Genomic DNA, 21025 nt, shown 5'->3' on the forward strand with positions numbered 1-21025 from the left:
TTTAACTCCACTTCCCATAATAAGGATTCTGGATTTCAGCCCAAAGCTTTAGCTGGTTAACCATGGGGGTCAGTCTCATAAATTGTTTTCTTGGCCGGACCCCAAGAAAGCCAGGCTGTCATTCCAGCAGTGAAGTGACCAGTTTTGCTTTCCTACCCAAAGGGGAGGCTCCTCCACGGGGCTTGCAAGTCACACCTGCAAGATCTGTACCGCTGGGACCCTCCACCTTCCCCTAAAATCTGCTCTAGGGTTTGATGTGGGGAAACGACACCACCGAAGGTCAGCGTTGCAGATGTGACACCCCAGAACACACGCACAGAGAAGACCATTTCTCCAGTGCGAGGCCGTGGTCCACGCGCGCTAGCTGCCGCCACTTCCCCGGGGAGGCCGAGCACCTGGGAGCCTCGCGGCCGCGGTGGACGTGCAGCAAGAGGCCTGGCCGTGGCCTAAACGTGCCCCAGTCCGCGCTCTGCCCTCCGACGGCTACCGACGCCCCGCTCATCTGCCTGTCTTCCGTGTTTGGCTAACAGAGAACCTCACTGAACAGGTGTGGAGAGCCAGACAGGAAGCCGAGTCCTGGCCCAGTAACGCCGACTCCCGCGAAGCCAGAACTGGACTGGATCTGGCAGAGGAGGGCTGCGAGCCAGCGGGTCACCTGCCCCCGGGGTCTCTGCCCGCGTGGCCCGAGGCCCCGTGGACCGATGAGACTGGCCGGGCCTGGGTTTGCTGTCCAGCTCTGCCACATTGACTTCGCATTTTCCGCTCCCATCAATTTTACAGCTGAAACGGATAACTCCGTCCTGTCCAGCCCTCACCATCTCGGCGGGCTGGAAAACAAGCATCCGCAGGTGACCAACGACGCTCACTGCCCTTCAGAGCTTGCCTCTTTCCACTAACACTCAGCACAAAAGGGCTGACGGGCCCGTGTCTGACCTGAACTGTCTTCCCTGGCCCGCCCCGTTCCTCTGCACCGCGGGGCTGACTGGCGCTAACTACGGAGAAGCGGGAAGGAGGAGGGGGATACGGGCGAGGGGTCTGCGGAGAACCTGCGCACTCCCTCAGGTCCTAGGAGACTGCGCTGGCTGGAACATCAGACAGAGGCAGGACCACATGACCTTGGTCTGCTGATCCAAGACCAGCACGTTCTTTTCCTCGAGGCCGCCGAGCACGGTTCAATGAAGAATTAGCCATAACGAAGGGGGGCCATGGGGCAGTCAGACCTGGGCTCAGACCCCTGGCTCTATAATTCACTCGCCCCAGGAGCGCGGGCACGTGACTTAACCCTGGTTTTAAGGCTCCGTTGCTTCATTTGTAAAACGGGGATAGCAGCTAATATGCTGCAGGATGTATTACCGAAAGAATGTTTGTAATACAAGCTACCGAGTACTGAGCTTATCACGTACGGACACATAACACATTGTCTCATTTAAACCTTAAAACCAGCCTATGAGGGATCTCCGACTGCCCCCCTTTTTAAAGATGAGGACGCTGAGGCCCAGCCTAAGTCAATGCCCCAAGCACGGGGGTGAGTGCTGGGGCCGAGAACAGGCCTGGGGCTCGCCCGCCCCCAGCCTGTGATGGTGCCGGCTGCGCAGCAGGTCGTGGAGAAAAGGAGCTGTTTGGGTTCTGGCAAAGGCCGCCCGAGCGACCCCGCGCCCATCAGCCCTGGGTGAGGCGTCGCCACCCGCCGGGCAGGCGAGAAGGCTGGGCTCAGGGAGTCCAGGCTCCCGGGCTTCAGCCAAAAGCCCTGACCTTTCGGAGACACGCACGGTCACAATGACAGGAGACATGGAATCTGCTTCCACATAATGAAGCGGGCCGAGTCCATGAGGCTAGGTCGGCTCGGCCAGATGCTGAGGACTGGGGAAGCTGAGTCATGGGAACGTAGAAGCTCATTACACTGTTTTCCCTATTTTTTTTATTTTTTATTTTTTTTTAATTAATTTATTATTTTTTTTTTGCGGCATGCGGGCCTCTCACTGTTGTGGCCTCTCCCGTTGCGGAGCACGGGCTCCGGACGCGCAGGCTCAGCGGCCACGGCTCACGGGCCCAGGCGCTCCGCGGCACGTGGGATCTTCCCGGACCGGGGCTCGAACCCGTGTCCCCTGCATCGACAAGGGGGACTCTCAGCCACTGCGCCACCAGGGAAGCCCTCCCTATTTTTATGTTTGAAATCTTTCCCAGGAAAAAGCAAACACCAAAAAGATCGCCTCATCTCCTGGAGAATGTGTAAGGCGGAGGAAGCTCTCAAACTGAGGTGTGCTCTGTCCCCCAGTTCTGAGTCCCCTCAGATCCGCTGTGGTAATTGCCCTGTAGCCCCCGCCCCCTCTTCTACCCACAGGGCCCAGCCCCATGGGACTGCCCATGCCCGAACCGGGGAGTTGAGAGCAAGGTGGTCTCCACTGAGGGTCCCGTGGTGGAAGCCCAGGCTGCTGTAGGGGGACCGGGGAAGGGTGAGCCCCTGCCCCAGAGGCCCCGGGAGGTGTCAGAAAGGAAGCAGGACTACTGGGGTGTGGAGAGGCTCTGGGTGACAGGAAGGAGGATGGAGTCACGAGAGACGGAAGGAGGGGAAGGCAGTGAGAGCGGCGCGGGAGGGGGGCTCTCGGCCCCTCGCCGGCGTCGCCCCTGCAGCCCTCTTCCCACAGCCCGCCCTCCACGCCGCGCAGGGCGCTCTTCCCCAAACAGAAGCCTGGCCACGCGGTCCCCCCACGCATTCAAAACCACCTCAAGCCCCCCCAACTTTAAAAAAAAATTTTATTGGAGTACAGTTCATTTACAATGTCGTGTTCGTTTCAGGGGCGCAGCAAAGTGGATCAGTTACACACATGCATGTATCCGCTCTTGTTCAGATTCTTTTCCTGTCTCGGTCATTACAGAGTATCGAGCAGAGTTCCCTGTGCGCTGCGGCGGGTCCTTGTCAGTCGCCTGTTTCATGTACAGCAGTGTGTACACGTCAGTCCCAGTCTCCCAGCTTATCCCTCCCCGTAACCATAAGTTTGTTTTCTACCTCTGTGACTCTGCTTCTGTTTTGTAGGTAAGTTCATTTGCCAAGCTTCCCCCTTGACTCCAGACGAGGTCCACGCCCTCCAGCCTGACACCCGGGGTGACTGTCCTCCCCTGAACCAGGCCCCCGCGGACACCCAGAACTGTGTCCTCCCCCAGCCCCACCCCACCCCATACACCCCTGAGGGGGACCAGCTCTGGGGGCACCTCCCACTGAGCCCAGCACAGCGCACACTCCTATCAGGACCCCCCAGACCGCTCTTGTTTCCGGTCTGCCTCCTGTGAGAATGCTGGCTCTGGGACAGGGCGAGGCCACCCCGATGGTCCCCCCCAATACAACGGGCGATGAAGACGAGGTGGCCGTTATCACGATTAGTGACTTTAAAAACGCGGCCCTGGGTAGACGGGCAGGCGCTGTGCCGGCCGCTGGGAGGGCTGCCCAGCGAGTGGAGAGGTGAGGACGGCAGGACGCCGAGCAGAGGGCTCCTCCCCGACCTTGGCTGCGGCGGCCTGGCTGCGGCGCCCTTCACGTGTCCGTAAAGCCCACGGTTGCTGCAGGCTTACGCAGGGCCTAAAAATGCTGTAATGAGCTCCTTCCAAAGGTTCCAGACAAATGGAAAACGATAGCGACAGCTTGCTGCTCCCCTTACTTCCGTGCCTGCAAACCTAAAGAATATTTATGATCCGTGGGATCAGAGATTTGGTGTCTTAGAAGCAAAGAAAGGTCACAAAATCAACTGACGCAGACCATCTGCTCCTGGGAGAGGGTAGAGACGCCGTATTCATTACTCTCCCAACGCACAGCACCTGCTTCTCCCGCGAAAATCTAGGCGCCAACATGACGATTTTTATTTAACTTAGAATAAAGCCGACATCCCCCACGGGGGCGAACGCTGAATGCAAACAGGCCGATGCGCGGGAAGGGCGCAGCCTCTCAGAACGGGGGCACCTGCGCCCCCCGTACTTGATTCTCAGCCACAAGGTTTAACGGAGGAGAACAAATGCTCAGAGGTGTCCGCGTGGTTGCAAGCGGAGAGGAGCTTCCCTCTTCCTGCATTTTTCATGGGCCTGCTGCTCCTGCCATTCCCATCGCCGCGCTCCTGACATTACAGCAGATGCCTCGGCTGCCGCAGTAATCCCTCATCCTCAGAGGCCAGTGGGAACGTACGGTTTCCCATTCATCAGGGCCACAGACGCCGGAATCGCTCGTCTGACCTTTGCAAATACCAAAGGGTGGATTTAAAGGAGAAAAAGGTAATGCAAAAGTCTTTAGCTTTCCTTTCGAAGATGATTTTATGTCATTAGCCAAGAAACACTGCCTATAGGATGAACACAGTTAAAAACTGGGTAGGAAGAGTCAAATTGTAAGGGAGGTGGCCACCAATGTTTCAGCACACACACGTTCCTTGATGAGTGATTTAACGTGTATGAAAAATACACATGAGGGGCCTCCCTGGTGGCGCAGTGCGCTCCCCATGCAGGGGGCCCGGCTTCGCTCCCTGGTCAGGGAACCAGATCCCACACGCATGCCGCCACCAAGAGTTCACGTGCCACAACTAAGGACCCTGCCTGCCGCAACCAAGACCTGGTGCAACCAAATAAATAAGTAAATAAATATTAAAAATATATTTATGGGGCTTCCCTGGTGGCGCAGTGGTTGAGAACCCGCCTGCCGATGCAGGGGACATGGGTTCGTGCCCAGGTCCGGGAAGATCCCACATGCCGCGGAGCGGCTGGGCCCGTGAGCCGTGGCCGCTGCGCCTGCGCGTCCGGAGCCTGTGCTCCGCAACGGGAGAGGCCACAACAGTGAGAAGCTCGCGTTCGGAAAAAAAAAAAAAAAAAAAAAAAAAAAATATATATATATATATATATATATATATATATGGCTCAGAAATCTCTGGGCACAGGATGGAAAACAGTGTCAAGCTGGAAATGAACAGCTCTCTGAAAGGACACACACACACACACACACACACACACACACACACACACACACACGAACAGAAACAAACATGGATTTCAATGCCCAACACCAGTTGGACTCCACCAGACAATAAAGAGCTAATTCTGCCGCAAACCACAGATGTGTGCTGAGGAGGGGACAGGCCCACGTCACAGCAGAGCCAGCTCATTATCAAGCTTCAGCATACACTCACCCATTTTCCCTCTATTTTTTAAAAAATATTTTTAATTAATTAATTAATTTTTATTTTCAGCTGTGTCAGGTCTTAGTTGCAGCACAGGGGCTCAGCTGCCCCCTGGCACGCAGGCTCCTAGTTCCCCGACCAGGGCTCGAACCCGCATCCCCTGCACCAGAAGGTGGTTTCTCAACCACTGGACCACCAGGGAAGTCCCTCCCTCTATTTTTAGCCTGTAAACCTTAGTCAATGTTGATATTTTAGGAGCAAAAGTGACCACTTAATATCCCACGGACATTTTCTTTGCCTGGCTCCGATTCGGCACCGCACAAAACTAGATCCCAAGTAATCTTCACGAAATGGAGGACTCCGGGTTTTTCCACTTAAAAAAAGTAATTACAGAGAACCTGGAGGACAGAGCAGAGAAGGAAAGCCACGCACACTATCATGCCAGCAGGACGGACACCAGGGTGGAGGCCCCCAGCCCTTACCTAGGGGGTGGGTGTGGGCCACGGCTCTCCAGCCAGCCCACGGGGAGCGCTGAGCAAATTACAAAAAAGTGCCCCTTTCGCAGAGCGGGAGCAGCCCCAGGGCACAGCCCCGGACTCTCCGCTTGGTCCGTGTGCCCCTGCCGAGACTGGGCTGGGCAGAGGGCCTGGTCCCCCCCAGCAGCTACGTCTCCCCCGCACAACCTACCGCCCACACCAGCCAGGCCATGAGATGCGGTCACGCTGATGCTGGGGAGGGGGTGGGAGGACAGAGCCAGGCCTGTCCTCCCACCCCCTGGGGCAATGCCACGCAGGGGTGGAAATGCCGGGTGGGGCGGGGTCGGGGGGGCCGTGAGGGTGGACTGCCCCAAAGAGAAGGTGAAGCCTATGCAGGCGGGAGCCGAGGGGCACGCACAGAGGTCCTTGCTCAGATGCTGCCGGGACCCTCCACGGCATCTCACGCCGCGCGGTTCTCCCACGGGTGCTTCTACTCCAGACCGCCCCTCAGGGCCCAGCGCACTGGCCACGCTTCCCAGCACCCGGCCTGGCAGGACCAGGAGGGAGGGCTGGGTGCAGGTGGGGGAACAGCCCGGCCCTCGGGGGCTCCCGGGGGACTTGGGGAACCAGCGCCACGAGGCACCCTTCTCTCACGCAAATTCATCTGGCATTAATCCAAAGTAACGTAAAAATAACGAAAATAAACAAGGGCAGTGAAATCAAAACCAGGTTATTTTAGCTGGATCCTGTTGCCTCCCTAAGGCCCCGGCCGAGGCCCCCCCGCCTCGAGTTAGAACAGGGAGCAGGCAAGCTGGGGCACGAGACCCTCAGAGCACTGACCCAGTGTGACTGCCCGCTGGCCCCGGTGGTCGGCGGCCCACTCCCGGGGGAGCGCCCCCAGCTGCCGGGCACACCGCCCACCTCTGGGCCTTCCCTCCGCCCTGGCCCCCACGCACGGCTCTCTGCTCTGCCCCTCCGGCTCCTCCCGAGAGGCAGGCTCGACGCCACCTTACTCAGACGGCCCCCGGTCCCAGGGCCGCCGTGGTCCTCGCCGCAGGTGTCCCTATCACTCCCCCGAACTTCCTTCACGTGTCCATCCTGGCACAGATCCGACTGTGGAGGGAGCCTCTGAGCTGAGGGAAGGGCGCCTCGTGGCGCTGGTTCCCCAACTCCCCCGGGAGCTTAATAATACACCCCAAAAAGTATGCAACCTCTTCACACCCTTCAGGATGAGTGCTATCAAAAAACCAGAACAGGGCTCCCCTGGTGGCGCAGTGGTTGAGAGCCCGCCTGCCGATGCAGGGGACGCGGGTTCGTGCCCCGGTCCGGGAAGATCCCACGTGCCGCGGAACGGCTGGGCCCGTGAGCCGTGGCCGCTGCGCCTGCGCGTCCGGAGCCTGTGCTCCGCAGCGGGAGGGGCCACAACAGTGAGAGGCCCGCGTACCGCAAAAGAAAAAAAAAAAAAACAAAAACCAGAACATGACAAGTGTCAGCGAGGATGCGGAGAGGCTGGAGCCCTCGTGCACTGTGAGTGGGGGTGGGAAATGGGGCAGCCACTATGGAAACAGTACGGAGGTTCCTAAAAAAATTAAAAATACAACTACCACATGACCATATGAGACAGCAATTCTACTGCTGGGTATATACACGAAAGTAGTGAAAGCAGGATCTTAAAGAGAAATCCGTACATCACGTTCACAGCAGCATTATTCACGACAGCCAAAAGGTGGAAGCAACCCAAGTGTCCAAAGATGGATGTGTGGATACAACACAAAACATGGCCTATACCCACAATGGAGTATTATTCAGCCTTAAAAAGAAAGGAGATTCTTTTCACCTGCTCCAACATGGGTGACTCTTAAAGACATTCTGCTGAGTAAAATTAGCAAGTCACAAAAAGACAAACACTGTCTGATTCCACCTATATGAGGTTCCTGGAGTCGTCAAATTCACAGAGACAGAAAGCAGAAGCGGGGCGCCAGGAGCTGGGGGAGGGCCAGTAGGAGTGGCTGTGTAACGGGGACGGTGTCGGTTTTACAAGATGTAAAGAGTTCTAGAGACGATGGTGGGGCTGTGGCTGAACCACCAGGTGAATGTACTTAATGCCACTCAACTGTTCACTGAAAAATGGTGAAGATGGTGAATTTTGCGTTATGTATATTTTACCACAATTTTTTTTAAAGTATGCAGAGAGCTGTTCTGTGCCCTTGAGGCTGAGTTATGGTGAAGATGGTGAATTTTGCGTTATGTATATTTTACCACAATTTTTTTTAAAGTATGCAGAGAGCTGTTCTGTGCCCTTGAGGCTGAGTTATGGAGGCTAAAGGCCTGAAGAAAAACTGAAAGCTACTTTGATTTAGGCCTTAAGCTTCAGGCGTGGAAATGAACTTGTTCAACTCGCCCTCATCACAGGAGTAAACGGTCGGACGCGACCTTTCCAGAGTCACACAGCAGATCAGCAGCGGGGTGCCGGCCAGCCCCGGCCCTCCTGAGTCTTGTCTGGGAGCAGCTCCTCTGTTCTGGACGGAAGTCGGAAAGAGCAGGAAAAACAGAAGAGCAGAGGGGAGTTTATGAGCTAACTTTATCAACCACCAACCCAGGAACTAAATAGTCCCATGTGATCAGGCTAAACGTGGTTAACTTTGAAACAAAACACAAGTTTTCATCTCCATGAGCTGGAGTCGTTCATGATGTGACGGACTTCCCCCAACCTCCCTGAGCCCCCTGCAGACACGAGCATCCAAGTGACGGGCCAGGCCGAGGTCAGCAGGAAGCCACGCGGGCCCTTCCCCAGGTGCACCGCGACTAACCGTGCAGCCCCTCCTGCAATACGGTAAGACACGCGCGTTTGATCTTTGGCCCCGGTTCCTGGCACGTGGCTCCTAACACCCTGGGACCCTCCAGAGCCACGAGTGTCCGGAGTGCTAAGGAGACGACGCTGGCTGGCCCGACACAGCTGCACGATGGGGCTGGAGGCCAAGAGACCGAAAACCAAGTAAGGTGTTTTCCCGGGTCTTGTGAGCTGAGCTAGCAAATTCTCAAACCTGAGGAGGGGGGGTCACAGGAACACCCCCAATTTACAGCCAGCTGGTCAGAGGTGCCGGTGTCTGAAGCGCAGCGGTCTCGCGGGGCTGAGCCATTTCCCTGCGGTCCTGCAACAACCCCAGGCAGGCAGGCAGGTCGAACTGAATGGAATTGGATTGGATTGGGGATGCCAGCTGGTGTCAGAATTGGCTAGCATCCGGAAAAAACCCACACATTTGGTGTCAGAAGTGTTGTCGGGGTAGGGATTGCCCTGGCAGTCCAGTGGTTAGGGCTCCGCGCTTCCACTGCAGGCGGCACGAGTTCCATCCCTGGTCGGGGAACTAAGATCCCGCAAGCTGCACCGTGTGGCCAAAAAAAAAAAAAACCAAAAACAAAAAAAAGCAAAAGAATTGTTGGGGTAGAAATAGCACAGACCTAGCCTCTCTGGGCCTCAGTTTCCTCAACGGTAGTGGTGAGGCGTTTGGACCAAATGCCACGAAGGCCCTTCCAGTGAGAATTCGGTGGTTCGCTGGTTGAAGTTTCCGGAGTTAACTGCGCCTTCCGACACCAGGCAGCACCCTCCCCAGGCCGCGTTTCCCACCGTGATAACGCCACGCCGGGAGCCCACGTGTAGCGGCAGAGAACGTAACAGCATCGCTTCCGGGCCCTGGCCTTGTCCCCAGCTCTCAGAGGCCCAGTTCCCTGCGAGGAGGGACCAGGCTCTCGCCATCAACCTCCACTTTAAACCAAAACCTCAAAAAGAACTTTGGACACGCCCCCCAGACTACAAGGCCTGCGCTTCAGTCCTGATTAAAACAGCAGCTGGTGATGCCTTAAAAGCAAGCTGGCCGCTCGGAGAGCCTGGCGTCCATTCGTCCCTCTTCCTCCTGCCGACTCTGTGGACCCAAAGCACATCCGAAGAGAAAGGGAAATCCACAGGGAGAGTCTTGGCGCACTGCCCCTCACCAAACTCTCCGGAAACCGGGGTGACGAGGACACTGCACCAACTCGCACGGGGACCAGGTGAACGGCGAGTAATGCTAAGGCCGATCTGAACTTGAGGCGACCTTTTCCAGATTTCCAGCCACAAGTGCATCTACTCAACTCCACAGATAGCTCCGGCTGAGTGGGTAAGGGCCCGGCTCTGGAGCCCACAGACCTGGTGCAAGTCCCTGCGCCGCCTCTTATGACCCCAGGCCTCCGGCAGGGACCCACCTGCTGAGCCTCAGTCTCCTTCTCCACCAGATGTGAGCGACTGCGCCTGCCTCGCGGGGCTGCTGCCTGTGGGGCCCTCAACCGGCACCTGGTGTGGAGTGAGGCCGACCAGCGCAGCCAGCGGCACCCTGCCTGTCCTCGGGGCACGTGTCAGACTCTTCTGAGAATCAGGGCAGGACACCAGAGGCACAAGCAACAAGAGAAAAAACAGACACACGGGCTGCATCAAAGGACCCGAGCAACAGAGTAAAAAGGCAATATTTTCTCCCCCTGGGGAGAAAATCTAATATCTATTAAGAGGTCAATATCCAACATATAGAGAGAATTCCTAAGACTCAACAACAAAACCAACCTGATTAAAAAATGTGCCGAGGGTTTGAGTAGACATTTCTCCAAAGATACACAAATGGCCAATCGGCACATGAAAAGATGCTCAGTGTCTACTCAAAACTACAGTGAGATAACACTTCACAGCCATTAGGATGGCTACTATAAAAAAATAAATAAATGACAAGTCTGGGGGAGAATGTGAAGAAACTGGAACCCTATGCACAGCCAGTGGGAATGTAAAATGGTACAGCTGCTGTGGAAAAGAGCGTGGCGGTTCTCCCTCCAAATACTGAAAACAGAATGACCACACGGGCCAGCAATTCCACCTCTGGGTTTATATCCAAAAGAACTGAATGCAGGGACACGGACACAGACGTGAGATATCTGCACACCCCTGTTCACAGCAGCAGTACCTCACAAGCACTCAGAGGTGGATGAAGTTCTAGACCCACGGTGGAGTATTACTCAGCCCTCGAAAGAAAGGCGACTCTAACACGTGCCCCCGCACGGGTGAAGCTTGGGGACACTCTGCTGAGTGACACAGCCGGGCACAGAGGGACGGGCACTGCGTGAGTCCGTTCACGTGAGGTCCCTGCAGTCGTGAGATTCACAGGAAGCAGGAGCGGGGGGTGGGGCCTGGGGGGAGACGGGGGGAGTTAGGGTTTCACGGGGACAGAGTTTCACTTTGGCGAGATGAGAAAAGTTCTGGAAATGGATGCTGGTGACGGCTGCACAGCAAAGTGAAGGTACTTAATGTCACTGAGCATCCTGAAACAGTCAGAATGGTAAATTTTCTGCTACGTGTGTTTCTCTACGGCTTTTAAAAAGTAGACAAACAGGCACAAATAAAAACAAGCGCCCCCGTGGAAGGCGAGGCCAGAAGGTGTGTGGGAAATACTACAGCACAGTAGCACATCTTGCTTTTACAGACAGTGCCTCAGTGACCGCCTCAAGGGCGCCGTGCGAAGCGACGGGGCGGCACTCGTCACACACACCCTCCCCGCGTCCAGTGGGTGGACCCACACGCAGGCCGCTGCCCACAGAGGCAGAGACAGGGCTCTCTCCAGCCAAAGCACAGAGTGCCCGCGGTGGAAGAGAACAAGCGGGCAAAGGGCACCTAGAAGGCTCTGGAACTCACAACGGATCAGCGAAGGCCACCTCTTGTCTACAGGCTCCAGGCCAGGCTTGCCATCTACGGGGAAACAGGACGAAGCTCTGGAGCTCAAGCCCCTGGTGCGGGGCACGGCTCAGCCCTGGGCAAGTTGCTTAACTCCTCTAAGCCTCCAGGTCCTCAACTGTAAAATGGACACGACACCCCTGACTTAATGGCGTTTCCTGAGGAAAAAAATGTTGAATGAGATAACGTTTGTACAGCACTTCGCAGGGTGCCTGGCACGTGGTGAACGGCCAGTAAATGATGGCTATTATTTTTAGCTTTGAAAGATGCTAAAATAATAATAATAATAACACTGATAGAAAGGAACCTTTGGAGTGAGTAACTGTGCAGAGCAGACTCTACCACGGGCTGTGAAGGTCATAGGGAAACAGAAGGTACACATCCTGCCCTGAGGAAGATAAGGCCATAAACAGGACAGGATGCAAGACAAACAACAGGAAACAGCACGGCAGGAGGAGGCAACGGTATGTTAGCTGTGCTGGGGACCCACACACCTTCTCTCCGCTAGTCTTCACAAACCCTGGAGGGTGAGGGCAGAGCCAAGTGAATGCCTCGGATAACACACATGGTGAGTTCAGAGAAGAGACAGCACCACAAACAGGCTGGTCTAGGAAGGCTGCCTGGAGGAGGAGGCAAGTGCTGACGGCCAGCAGGCTTCAGGACTGGATGGAGAAGATCGGAAATTCTTCTAGGTCAGGAGGGTTGGAGGGAGCAGTGAAATACGCACCAGGTCTGAGGCTGGTTTTTAACAGGCCCTTCTCCTGGCCATATAACAAGCTGAGTCACCAAAAAAAAGTCTGAACGTTATTTCTTTCTTTTCAGACTAGCAGGTTCGCCTAAAAATTCTGAGTGACTTTTCTGCTAGGTCAAGAGCAACAGTGCTTAACCGATGCCCCTCTAAGCACCGTGTTTATACCCACTTCATCAGCTGACATCCACCCCCCAAAAAAGCAGGCGTACCGCCCAGAAATATGCTAAGAGCACTTACACAACACTGCATCTCCAAGGCTTGAGAAAACAGAGGGTCATATACACAAGCACTCTACTTATTCCACTTATTCTGTGAAATGAGAAGAGTCTCAAAGAGTTTGTAAGAAAGCACATCATGGTGATTTTTTCCCCCTTTGCATTTGCGTGTATGTTTCAAGCTTTCTACACGGGTCTGCACTGTTTCTTAACAGCATCATCAAAAACTCTAGAAACAATAAATGTTGGAGAGGGTGTGGAGAAAAGGGAACACTCTTGCACTGCTGGTGGGAATGTAAATTGACACAGCCACTATGGAGAACAGTATGGAGGTTCCTTAAAAAACTACAAATAGAACTACCATACGACCCTGCAATCCCACTACTGGGCACATACCCTGAGAAAAACAGAATTCAAAAAGAGTCATGTACCAAAATGTTCATTGCAGCTCTATTTACGATAGCCAGGACATGGAAGCAACCTAAGTGTCCATCAACAGATGAACGGATAAAGATGTGGCACATATATACAATGGAATATTACTCAGCCATAAAAAGAAATGAAACTGAGTTATTTGTAATGAGGTGGACAGACCTGGAGTCTGTCATACAGAGTGAAGTAAGTCAGAAGGAGAAAAACAAATACAGTATGCTAACACATATATATGGAATCTAAGGGAAAAAAATGTCATGAAGAGATTAGTGGTAGGACGGGAATAAAACACAGACCTACTAGAGCATGGACTTGAGGATATGGGGAGGGGGAAGGGTGGGCTGTGTCGAAGTGAGAGAGTGGCAGGGACATATACACACTACCAAATGTAAAATAGATATCTAGTGGGAAGCTACTGCATAGCACAGGGAGATCACCTCTGTGCTTTGTGACCACCTAGAGGGGTGGGACAGGGAGGGTGGGAGGGAGGGTGACGCAAGAGGGAAGAGACATGTAAACATATGTATATGTATAACTGATTCACTTTGTTGTAAAGGAGAAACTAACACACTATTGTAAAACAGTTATACTCAAATAAAGATGTTAAAAATAAAAAATAAAAATAAATAAATAAATAAACAGCACAGTTCTATGGGACCTGTTAATAGCCCCAGAGCGGCCCCTAAGCAGGGCAGCCCTCCGGCCAAGCCCTGCGAGCCAACCTCTCGGCTCCTGTCCTCGCGAGCGGGAAGCAGGGGGGCAGGGAGCGGGCCGGTGCTCTATAACCATCCAGGCAGTTAAGGACAGATGCTCTCAGAACCCCACACTTCTTCCCGTGCTCCGTCCACTGGCCTCAGCACCCCTCATCTCTGCTGGGGGCTTCCAGGAAGGGCCCAACCCCGGACCTCGGGGAACTGGCACGGCGTGTGCCGACTGCCCCGTCGGACCACCGCTCTGCACGCACGGGGGCTTTGATGGTCAGAGGGGAACGGCCTTTTGGGGGCTGCCAAGGGGAAATGTCCCCGGCTCTGTAACGACAGCTGTGCCACTCCCCTCCCTAGAAATCACCCATGGCTCCCCAGTGCCACCAACGAAAGAGGCCAAACCACGCGGCCTACATTCGAAGCCTCGTCAGTCAGGCCTGACATCTGTCCACCTGGCCCCCCGCCGCTCCCCAGGCTGGCGTCACCACCACCCCTCCACACCCAGCCTTCGCTCAGAGCACCCTCCGAGCCTCCTCTCCACTCCCGCGTGAGCCGAATCCCACCCCCTGAGGGCTGGGTTCCTCCTGCCCCCGAGGTGCCCCTCCTCACCTGCCCCCCAGGGCAGCAGCTCCAGAGCCGGAACGCTGGGATGCTGGGTTGCAACTCCAGCTCCCTCGCTGCTAGCTGTGTGCCCTCTCACTGCCTCCGGGTCCCTGTCTGCAAACTGGAAATAGTAACAGTACCTCACTCACAGTGTTGTTCTAAGAATTAAAGGACTGCAAGATACACAAAGCACCCACCGCAGTCTCCGGCGCACAGTAACACAGTATGCAATTTTAAAAACGCAAAACCTTTAACTAGGGACTTCCCTGGTGGCGCAGTGGTTAAGAATCCGCCTGCCAATGCAGGGCACACGGGTTCGGTCGCTGGTCCGGGAAGATCCCACATGCCGCGGAGCAACTAAGCCCGTGCCCCACAACTACTGAGTCTACGCTCTAGAGCCCGTGAGCCACAACTACTGAAGCCCGCGCGCCCAGAGCCCCTGCTCCGCAACAAGAGACGCCACTGCAATGAGAAGCCCGCGCACTGCAACAAAGAGTAGCCCCAGCTCACTGCAACTAGAGAAAGCCTGCGTGCAGCAACGAAGACTCAATGCAGCCAAAAATAATAAATAAATAAAATTAAATTTTAAAAAACCCAAAAAACCTTTAACTATTATTACTGCTGCTGGAGGTGACCCCTCCGTCCTCCATTACCTTACTTTGTTTATCCGTCCAATCCTGTGCCAACACTGTCCTATACCTGATTTAGGTCCCTGCCTTAGCTCCTTTACTACACCGAACGTCTTGGTGTTTCGCTTGGTATACAAGAGAGGCGATACAGAGCCACCGAATGCGTGAAGCGCCAGGAAGCAGTTCAGACCCCACACCACCCAATCCATGGGCACAAGCCCTGCAGCAGAGACGCGCTGGTCCTCCTGCTCCCGGCCTGCCCCCAATACCCTGGGTGCAATTAACTAACTACTCACCATTCTTGTCATCTAAATGAACCCAAACTTTACTCCTGGAAAAGGACGCTGTGAAATCGTTTTCTGGCCAACACAGGAGAGCTGTGCACGTGTGCAGAGCACCACGGACCTGGCTCAGGGACGGCCCATGTGCGACAGCCATTAGGACAGGACCATTTGACACTTGTCTCAGAGGAGAGAGTCGGACGGCACGAGGAAGCACTCTGCCTTCCTCCGCCTCTCGGCCCTCACACTGCGGCCCGTCCTGGCTCTGAGCCGTGCCCTCCGCTCGGGAGCCGCCTTCCAGGACCAGGGGCAGCGTGGATGCAGGGAAAGCACGGTAACCACATCAGACGGAGCTTAGCCGCCAGCTTGCGACGGGCAGACCACGCATTTGACCGAACAAGGCCAGGGAGCTCGAGTGAGGCCAGGCACGAGGCGGGGTAATCGCGGCTCTACGGACCTCCGGACGGTGAGCCTGAGGCTCTGCAGCTCAGGACACCTTGGTGGGTGCGTTACCGCTACAGAAGGGCCCCTCCAAGCAGCTTTTTAATATCTGTATCCTGGGGCCTGGTACCCGATACACACTCAAAACGCCTGCTAAAATGGACTGAGGGAATGGTTTAGGTAGAAGCCACAGCAGCTGCTGAGAGAGGAAAATGAGGTCCAGAGAGACGAACAGTAGTGGTCAGCTACAGAATGTGGCCTTTGATGCCACCCACCCAGGACAGGGCTCCATCCTGGGCCCAAACCCAACTGGCCCCTGTTCCCTGCAGCCACCTCTGCTCCACGCGGACTGGGGACCACTGAGGTGCCCACACCCCCCGCCTGCCTCCTCCACCTGTCCCCAGGCACAGGGGGCCTCTTCTCTGCCTGTGCAGCTCCCACCCATCCTCAGCAACAGCCCCCAGACTAAGACGCCAGGCGCAGGCCCCGGCTCCTATGAGCGCAGTGGCCTCCTGACAGCACGCACGGTGCCCGCGAGGCAGCTGCGCACCAGCACTGGGTAGCCTCCTGTTGGCCGTAACTGTCCCACGCATCTCTGTGCCCTCTCCTGGCCCCATCCAGCCCTCGAGCACCGGGACGGCTATGAAATCCCAGCTCCCTCTGACCAGCTGAGCCATCCTTCCACCTCGCTGAGCCTGCTTCCTCATCTCTAAAGTGGGAAGGACAATAAAGCTGACTTCACAGAGCAGCCGTAGGAGCAAGTGATGGCTGTAGAACTGCTTCACATGAGATATACCTCTGCTCTTAATCATCAGCTTGCTGGTGTTTTATTTCTGCATACCCTGCCCTCCCACCAACCCCCTGGCACATACTTTTAAAAGAACACTAACAGGGCTTCCCTGGTGGCGCAGCGGTTGAGAGTCCGCCTGCCGATGCAGGTTTGTGCCCTGGTCCGGGAAGATCCCATGTGCCGCAGAGCGGCCGGGCCCGTGAGCCGTGGCCGCTGCGCCTGCGCGTCCGGAGCCTGTGCTCCGCAACTGGAGAGGCCACAACAGTGAGAGGCCCGCGTACCGCAAAAACAAAAACAAAACAAGAAAAAAAACACTAACAGCACTAAATGTCGTGAGAGTCACTTTTACACTGTCACAACAGCAGAAGACACATTAGAAACTCACTCTGGCCTCTAATCATTTATCTGAACTGAGCTGTGAAACTACCGAGGTCTTGCCTGCTGGCTAACTGGCAATGAGGAGGCTCCATCCTCTTCATGGTCAAGTGTTCTGTCCACGGGACGGTGGACGCAGGGCCTGTTCACAGATGGGCCTGCTGTCCCCCACAGCCTCTCCAGTGTGGGGCTGAATCGATCTCCGCCCCCAACCAAGCAAACTAAGGCTCAGAAGGGCTGCATAATTTTCTCGGGTCCCACAGTTGAATTGGGCAAAGCCAAATTCAACTCAGGTCTTCCTGAGCGAAACCTCATGCTCTTTCCCCTTGCTATATACCTGTGCGTCCCTTACGTTTGTATGTTGTAAAGTCCCCTTTAACTTATACCCCTCATCAACGACCTTGGCCTTGCAAAGGTAGTAACAGAGCCTCCTCCTGTTAAGGAGACAGAAAAAAAAAGAAACAGAATTCCCCAAGTTTACTGGCTCCCTCTCATAGCTGACTGGAATTCAATACCCAACTGAGAAATGAGTTTCTGGAACATGGATGCAGTGACAGAGCAGCTGAGGAAAAAGAACGGGGGTGGGAACCTCGAGAAAGGTGGGGAAACACTCTCCAGGGCCCAGTTCCCATCACCCCTTATCAGAGACCCTACACCACAGAGAAAAGAAAGGCTCCCAAACGGCAGTTAGCCAACGGGAGGGGCCTCAATAATTTCACAGGCCCCACTAAAGGCTGAAAAGTAAGCTGGAAATTTGTAAGTAGAGCAGGAAACAAACAAATCACTACAGCCTAATCCAGCCAGGCCCATATGGACTCTAAAGGTCCGTGCTCAGGAAAGACATTTCACCAGTCCTTCCACCAACCAGGAGGAACCCAATTTTAAAAGAAACCAATCAACATTCTAGACTGATCACACTTGGCTCGAGCGCCCACCTTGGGTGAAAAGGCACGTTGCTTTTTCAGTAAGGAAATTCCATAGGGCGGGCCCTCTGGTGCTCCTTCACCTGCACCTCGGGCTTTCCGAGCCCCCCATAGGATTACGACTGCCGAGTAACCCTCTATCTGCCACCGAAGGGTTCACCGCTGGCCGACTCAAGCGCGCAGGGAAGCGACAGTCACCGTGCAGACAGCAGCACCCCGGACATCAGGACCCCGCCTCTGACAGACAGAACTCCAGACCCGACAGGGCAGCGACTCGCACAAGGTCACGGGGAGAGTCGGCGGCAAGGCTCCCCGGCCGGGGCTCCGGTCGTTAGCCGGCACGGCCGCCCCCGCCCCCGACAGCCTCCCCAGGAGCGCGCCCGGCCTCCCGCTCCCCGCCGAGGGCGGCTCCGCCGGGCGGGCCCGGGGCAGGGAGCCCGCTGGGAAAGCGACGGCCGGGCCGGGGCGGAGGACTGGGCCCCGCCGCACAGGGACGCGCGGAGCACCACCCAGGCCTCGGGGCGCCTCCGTGGGGGCCTTACCGAGGCACTGCCCCACCGGCGTGCTGAACGGGTTCCCCAGGAGGAACTCCATCTTGGGCGGACGACTAGGCAGCGGCCCACGCGCGTCAGCCGCCGGGTCTCCGCGTCCCCAGCGGCGCTCCCTGCCTGACTGACACTTGCCCCGGCCCCACCCTCGGGAACGCCGGTGTCCGTCCCTGGCCCCGCCCCGCAGGCCTCTATTGGGCGACGGCTGCCCTGCCGTCTTCGGATTGGCCGCCACAGCTCCTTCCGAGAAGTCACGCCCATCCCGCGGCGTCCGATTGGGCGGGGCGGTGACCTAGGTCACAGGAATCTCCGTCACCTCCCCTGGCCCGCCTCCCAACGCGAATCTATGTATTTTGATTCATTTAAGTATTGGTCAATCCAGGGACTCCGTAATATTATTGGACAAGAGTCGAGTCAGTCACTCAGTAGGGGGTGGAGGGGGAGGGGCGGAGCTAGTAAGTTCCTCGCCCATAGAAAGTGCTGATTGGACAAGCATTTGTTTTCTCTACGGCTAATTGGTTCTGGGAGACTTTCCCCGCCCAGAAATGGAATCACGTGGTCGTCAACTTTAACCCAGGATGTTTACTCCCTGACTTCCCCGTAGCAAAGGAGTGCGGCGCTTGGTTCCCCTAGCAACCGGGCTCAGCGAGGAGGCGCCGGCGGAGGAGTGTGCCGGCGACTCTGAGAGCCCCTGGCCGAGAGGCTGCGGGAGGACTTGACCTTTTCCCGGAGGAGTCCGCCGGCCGCCCCACCTAGAGGAGAGCGCGCAGGCCCCTGGCAGCCCCTCCCGGCCGCACGCCGATCCTGGCCTTCAGGCCTTGTGGGGAGAGAAGCTGAGGAAGCCTTCCCTCCGGGCTCATGCCCCAAAGAGACCTTTGAGGTCCCACCCCCGGCCTCCGGGCCAGAGAGAGGTACCCGGTCCACCGATAGATGCTTCTTCAGGGGGCATTACTGACCCTCTGTCCGACCTCTCAACTGCCGCTAACTTGGTCCTCTTCCCTAGACCTAGACTTCGTCTTGGTGAAGGGTTTTGGCTTGGAATGTGGATGCCCGGGTCCATGTGTGTCCCTTGTCAGCAGCTCCCTTCCCGGGCCTCAGTTTCTCTGTCTGGAAAATCAGGGCATTAGGGCTCCCTTCTCTAATGGCTCCCAGAGGTGACCTGTAATTTGATCATGAACGTGCTCTAGCTTGCAGTGAGCACTCAGTAAAGGGTGGGGTTTCTCTTATTAATTCACGGCCAATAGGCGCTCTATTTTCCAGGTCCAGTTGATCCCAAGGTCTTGTTTCGCAGGACAATTCGGGATCTGTTTCTCTGTGAGGAGGTGTAAGGTTCTCTGCTGCTTTCCCCGCTCACCACAACACTATCGTCAGGCAAGTCAACAGCAACCCGGGCTGGGTGGTGAATTACTGATAAAACCCCCTTGGGAAGGAGTGTTGGGGTTTGGGCCCCGACCCCGAACAGCTGTGAGAAACAGTGTGAACTGTGACAATGACCCGCAGCGTGCCTGGGCACAGTTGAGTCGTGATTAAGAAAATGGGCTCTGGGGGCTTCCCTGGTGGCGCAGTGGTTGAGAGTCCGCCTGCCGATGCAGGGGACACGGGTTCGCGCCCCGGTCTGGGAAGATCCCACGTGCCGCGGAGCGGCTGGGCCCGTGAGCCACGGCCGCTGGGCCTGTGCGTCCGGAGCCTGTGCTCCGCAACGGGAGAGGCCACAATGGTGAGAGGCCCGCGTACTGCAAAAAAAAAAGAAAAAAGAAAATGAGCTCTGGAGGCCTGTCCTTCTGCCTCTGCCGTGTACTAGATGTATCCACGTGGGCATGAAACTTCACCTTTCTAACCTGCTTCCATTTTCTTACCTGAAAACTGCGGAGAATCAGTCCTTCATGTAAACTGAGTTCCTAGAGGTCTCTAAAATCCACATCTTACCTCCACCCCTGTCACCTCTCGCCTCACGACTCTTGCTGTTCTTGGTACTACAAGCCAGAATGAGTTTCTTAAAATTAAAGTCTGATCACGTCACTGCCCTGAGTAAGCCCCGGGAGCTTCCCAGGGATCCTAGGATAGCCACCGCACTCCTGCAGGCCTCTCCAGCCTTGCATAGCTTCAGCCACAGCGGAGCCTGTCTCCTCCTCTCCCACCTCAGGACCCTTACCACGCAGACCCCTTTTCCTTCTTTCCTGCTCATCCTCCAGGTCTCAGCGGGGTCTCCCCTGGCCAGCACAGGTCCCTGCATGTATGCCTTCACAGTCCCGTACACCTACAAACTTGTCATGGTTTGTAATTAAAGATTTGCATACTTGTCTGATTCAGGTCTGAAACAGAGGTAAGGAGATCAGTTTTACTCACAGCGTGTAGTGGCTACTCCTTACACGTATGTGGACTACATGAATGATCTTAACAAATGTAGGAGGGAAGAGTTACCCATCTTTTACAGGTGGGAGGTCAAAGGCTTGGAAGGCGAAGTTAGTTGCCAAAGGATGCAAGTCCTGCCCTTGTGTGTATAACAAACACAGCCATTCCACATCACTCAGTGATTGCTGGGCCTGTTGACCTGTCACAGGGGCCAGACCCTGGTGGGGTGGGAGTGAGGAGAAGTCAGCCAAAGTTTTGTTTGTTTGTTTTTGCGGTACGCGGGCCTCTCACTGTCGCGGCCTCTCCCGTTGCGGAGCACAGGCTCCGGACGCGCAGGCTCAGCGGCCACGGCTCACGGGCCCAGTCGCTCCGCGGCATGTGGGATCCTCCCGGACCGGGGCACGAACCCGCGTCCCCTGCATCGGCAGGCGGATTCTCAACCACTGCGCCACCAGGGAAGCCCCAGCCAAAGTTTTGAAATCAGAGTTAAGAATCATTTCCCAAAGTACAGCACTTTTCTTTAAAAACAAAAAGCACAAACACTTTCAGGTAACATCTGCTAAATACAGTGCATTAAAATTTCCCCAAAGACAAGTTGGTGTCAAGTGA

The 21025-nt window shown here is 55.7% G+C and overlaps 1 protein-coding gene across 6 annotated transcripts in view; it reads right to left on the minus strand.

Annotated features, from left to right (window-relative positions):
* The window catches only part of TOM1L2 (target of myb1 like 2 membrane trafficking protein), an 85061-nt gene extending 66847 nt beyond the window's left edge, over positions 1 to 18214 (minus strand). For 5 of the 6 annotated variants that reach the window (XM_059048882.2, XM_067022140.1, XM_059048879.2 and 2 more), the window contains exon 1: positions 18059 to 18195. In XM_059048882.2, the coding sequence (XP_058904865.1) occupies positions 18059 to 18110 (52 nt within the window). In that variant the 5' untranslated portion in view covers positions 18111 to 18195. Of the gene's footprint in view, positions 1 to 18058 lie in introns of all 6 variants that reach the window. The other variant, XM_059048881.2, reaches the window with a different exon arrangement.
* Positions 18215 to 21025: the final 2811 nt, after the last annotated feature.

The sequence above is a fragment of the Kogia breviceps genome, chromosome 19 (genome assembly GCF_026419965.1).
Source record: "Kogia breviceps isolate mKogBre1 chromosome 19, mKogBre1 haplotype 1, whole genome shotgun sequence".
In the NCBI taxonomy this organism is placed as follows: Eukaryota; Metazoa; Chordata; class Mammalia; order Artiodactyla; family Physeteridae; genus Kogia; species Kogia breviceps.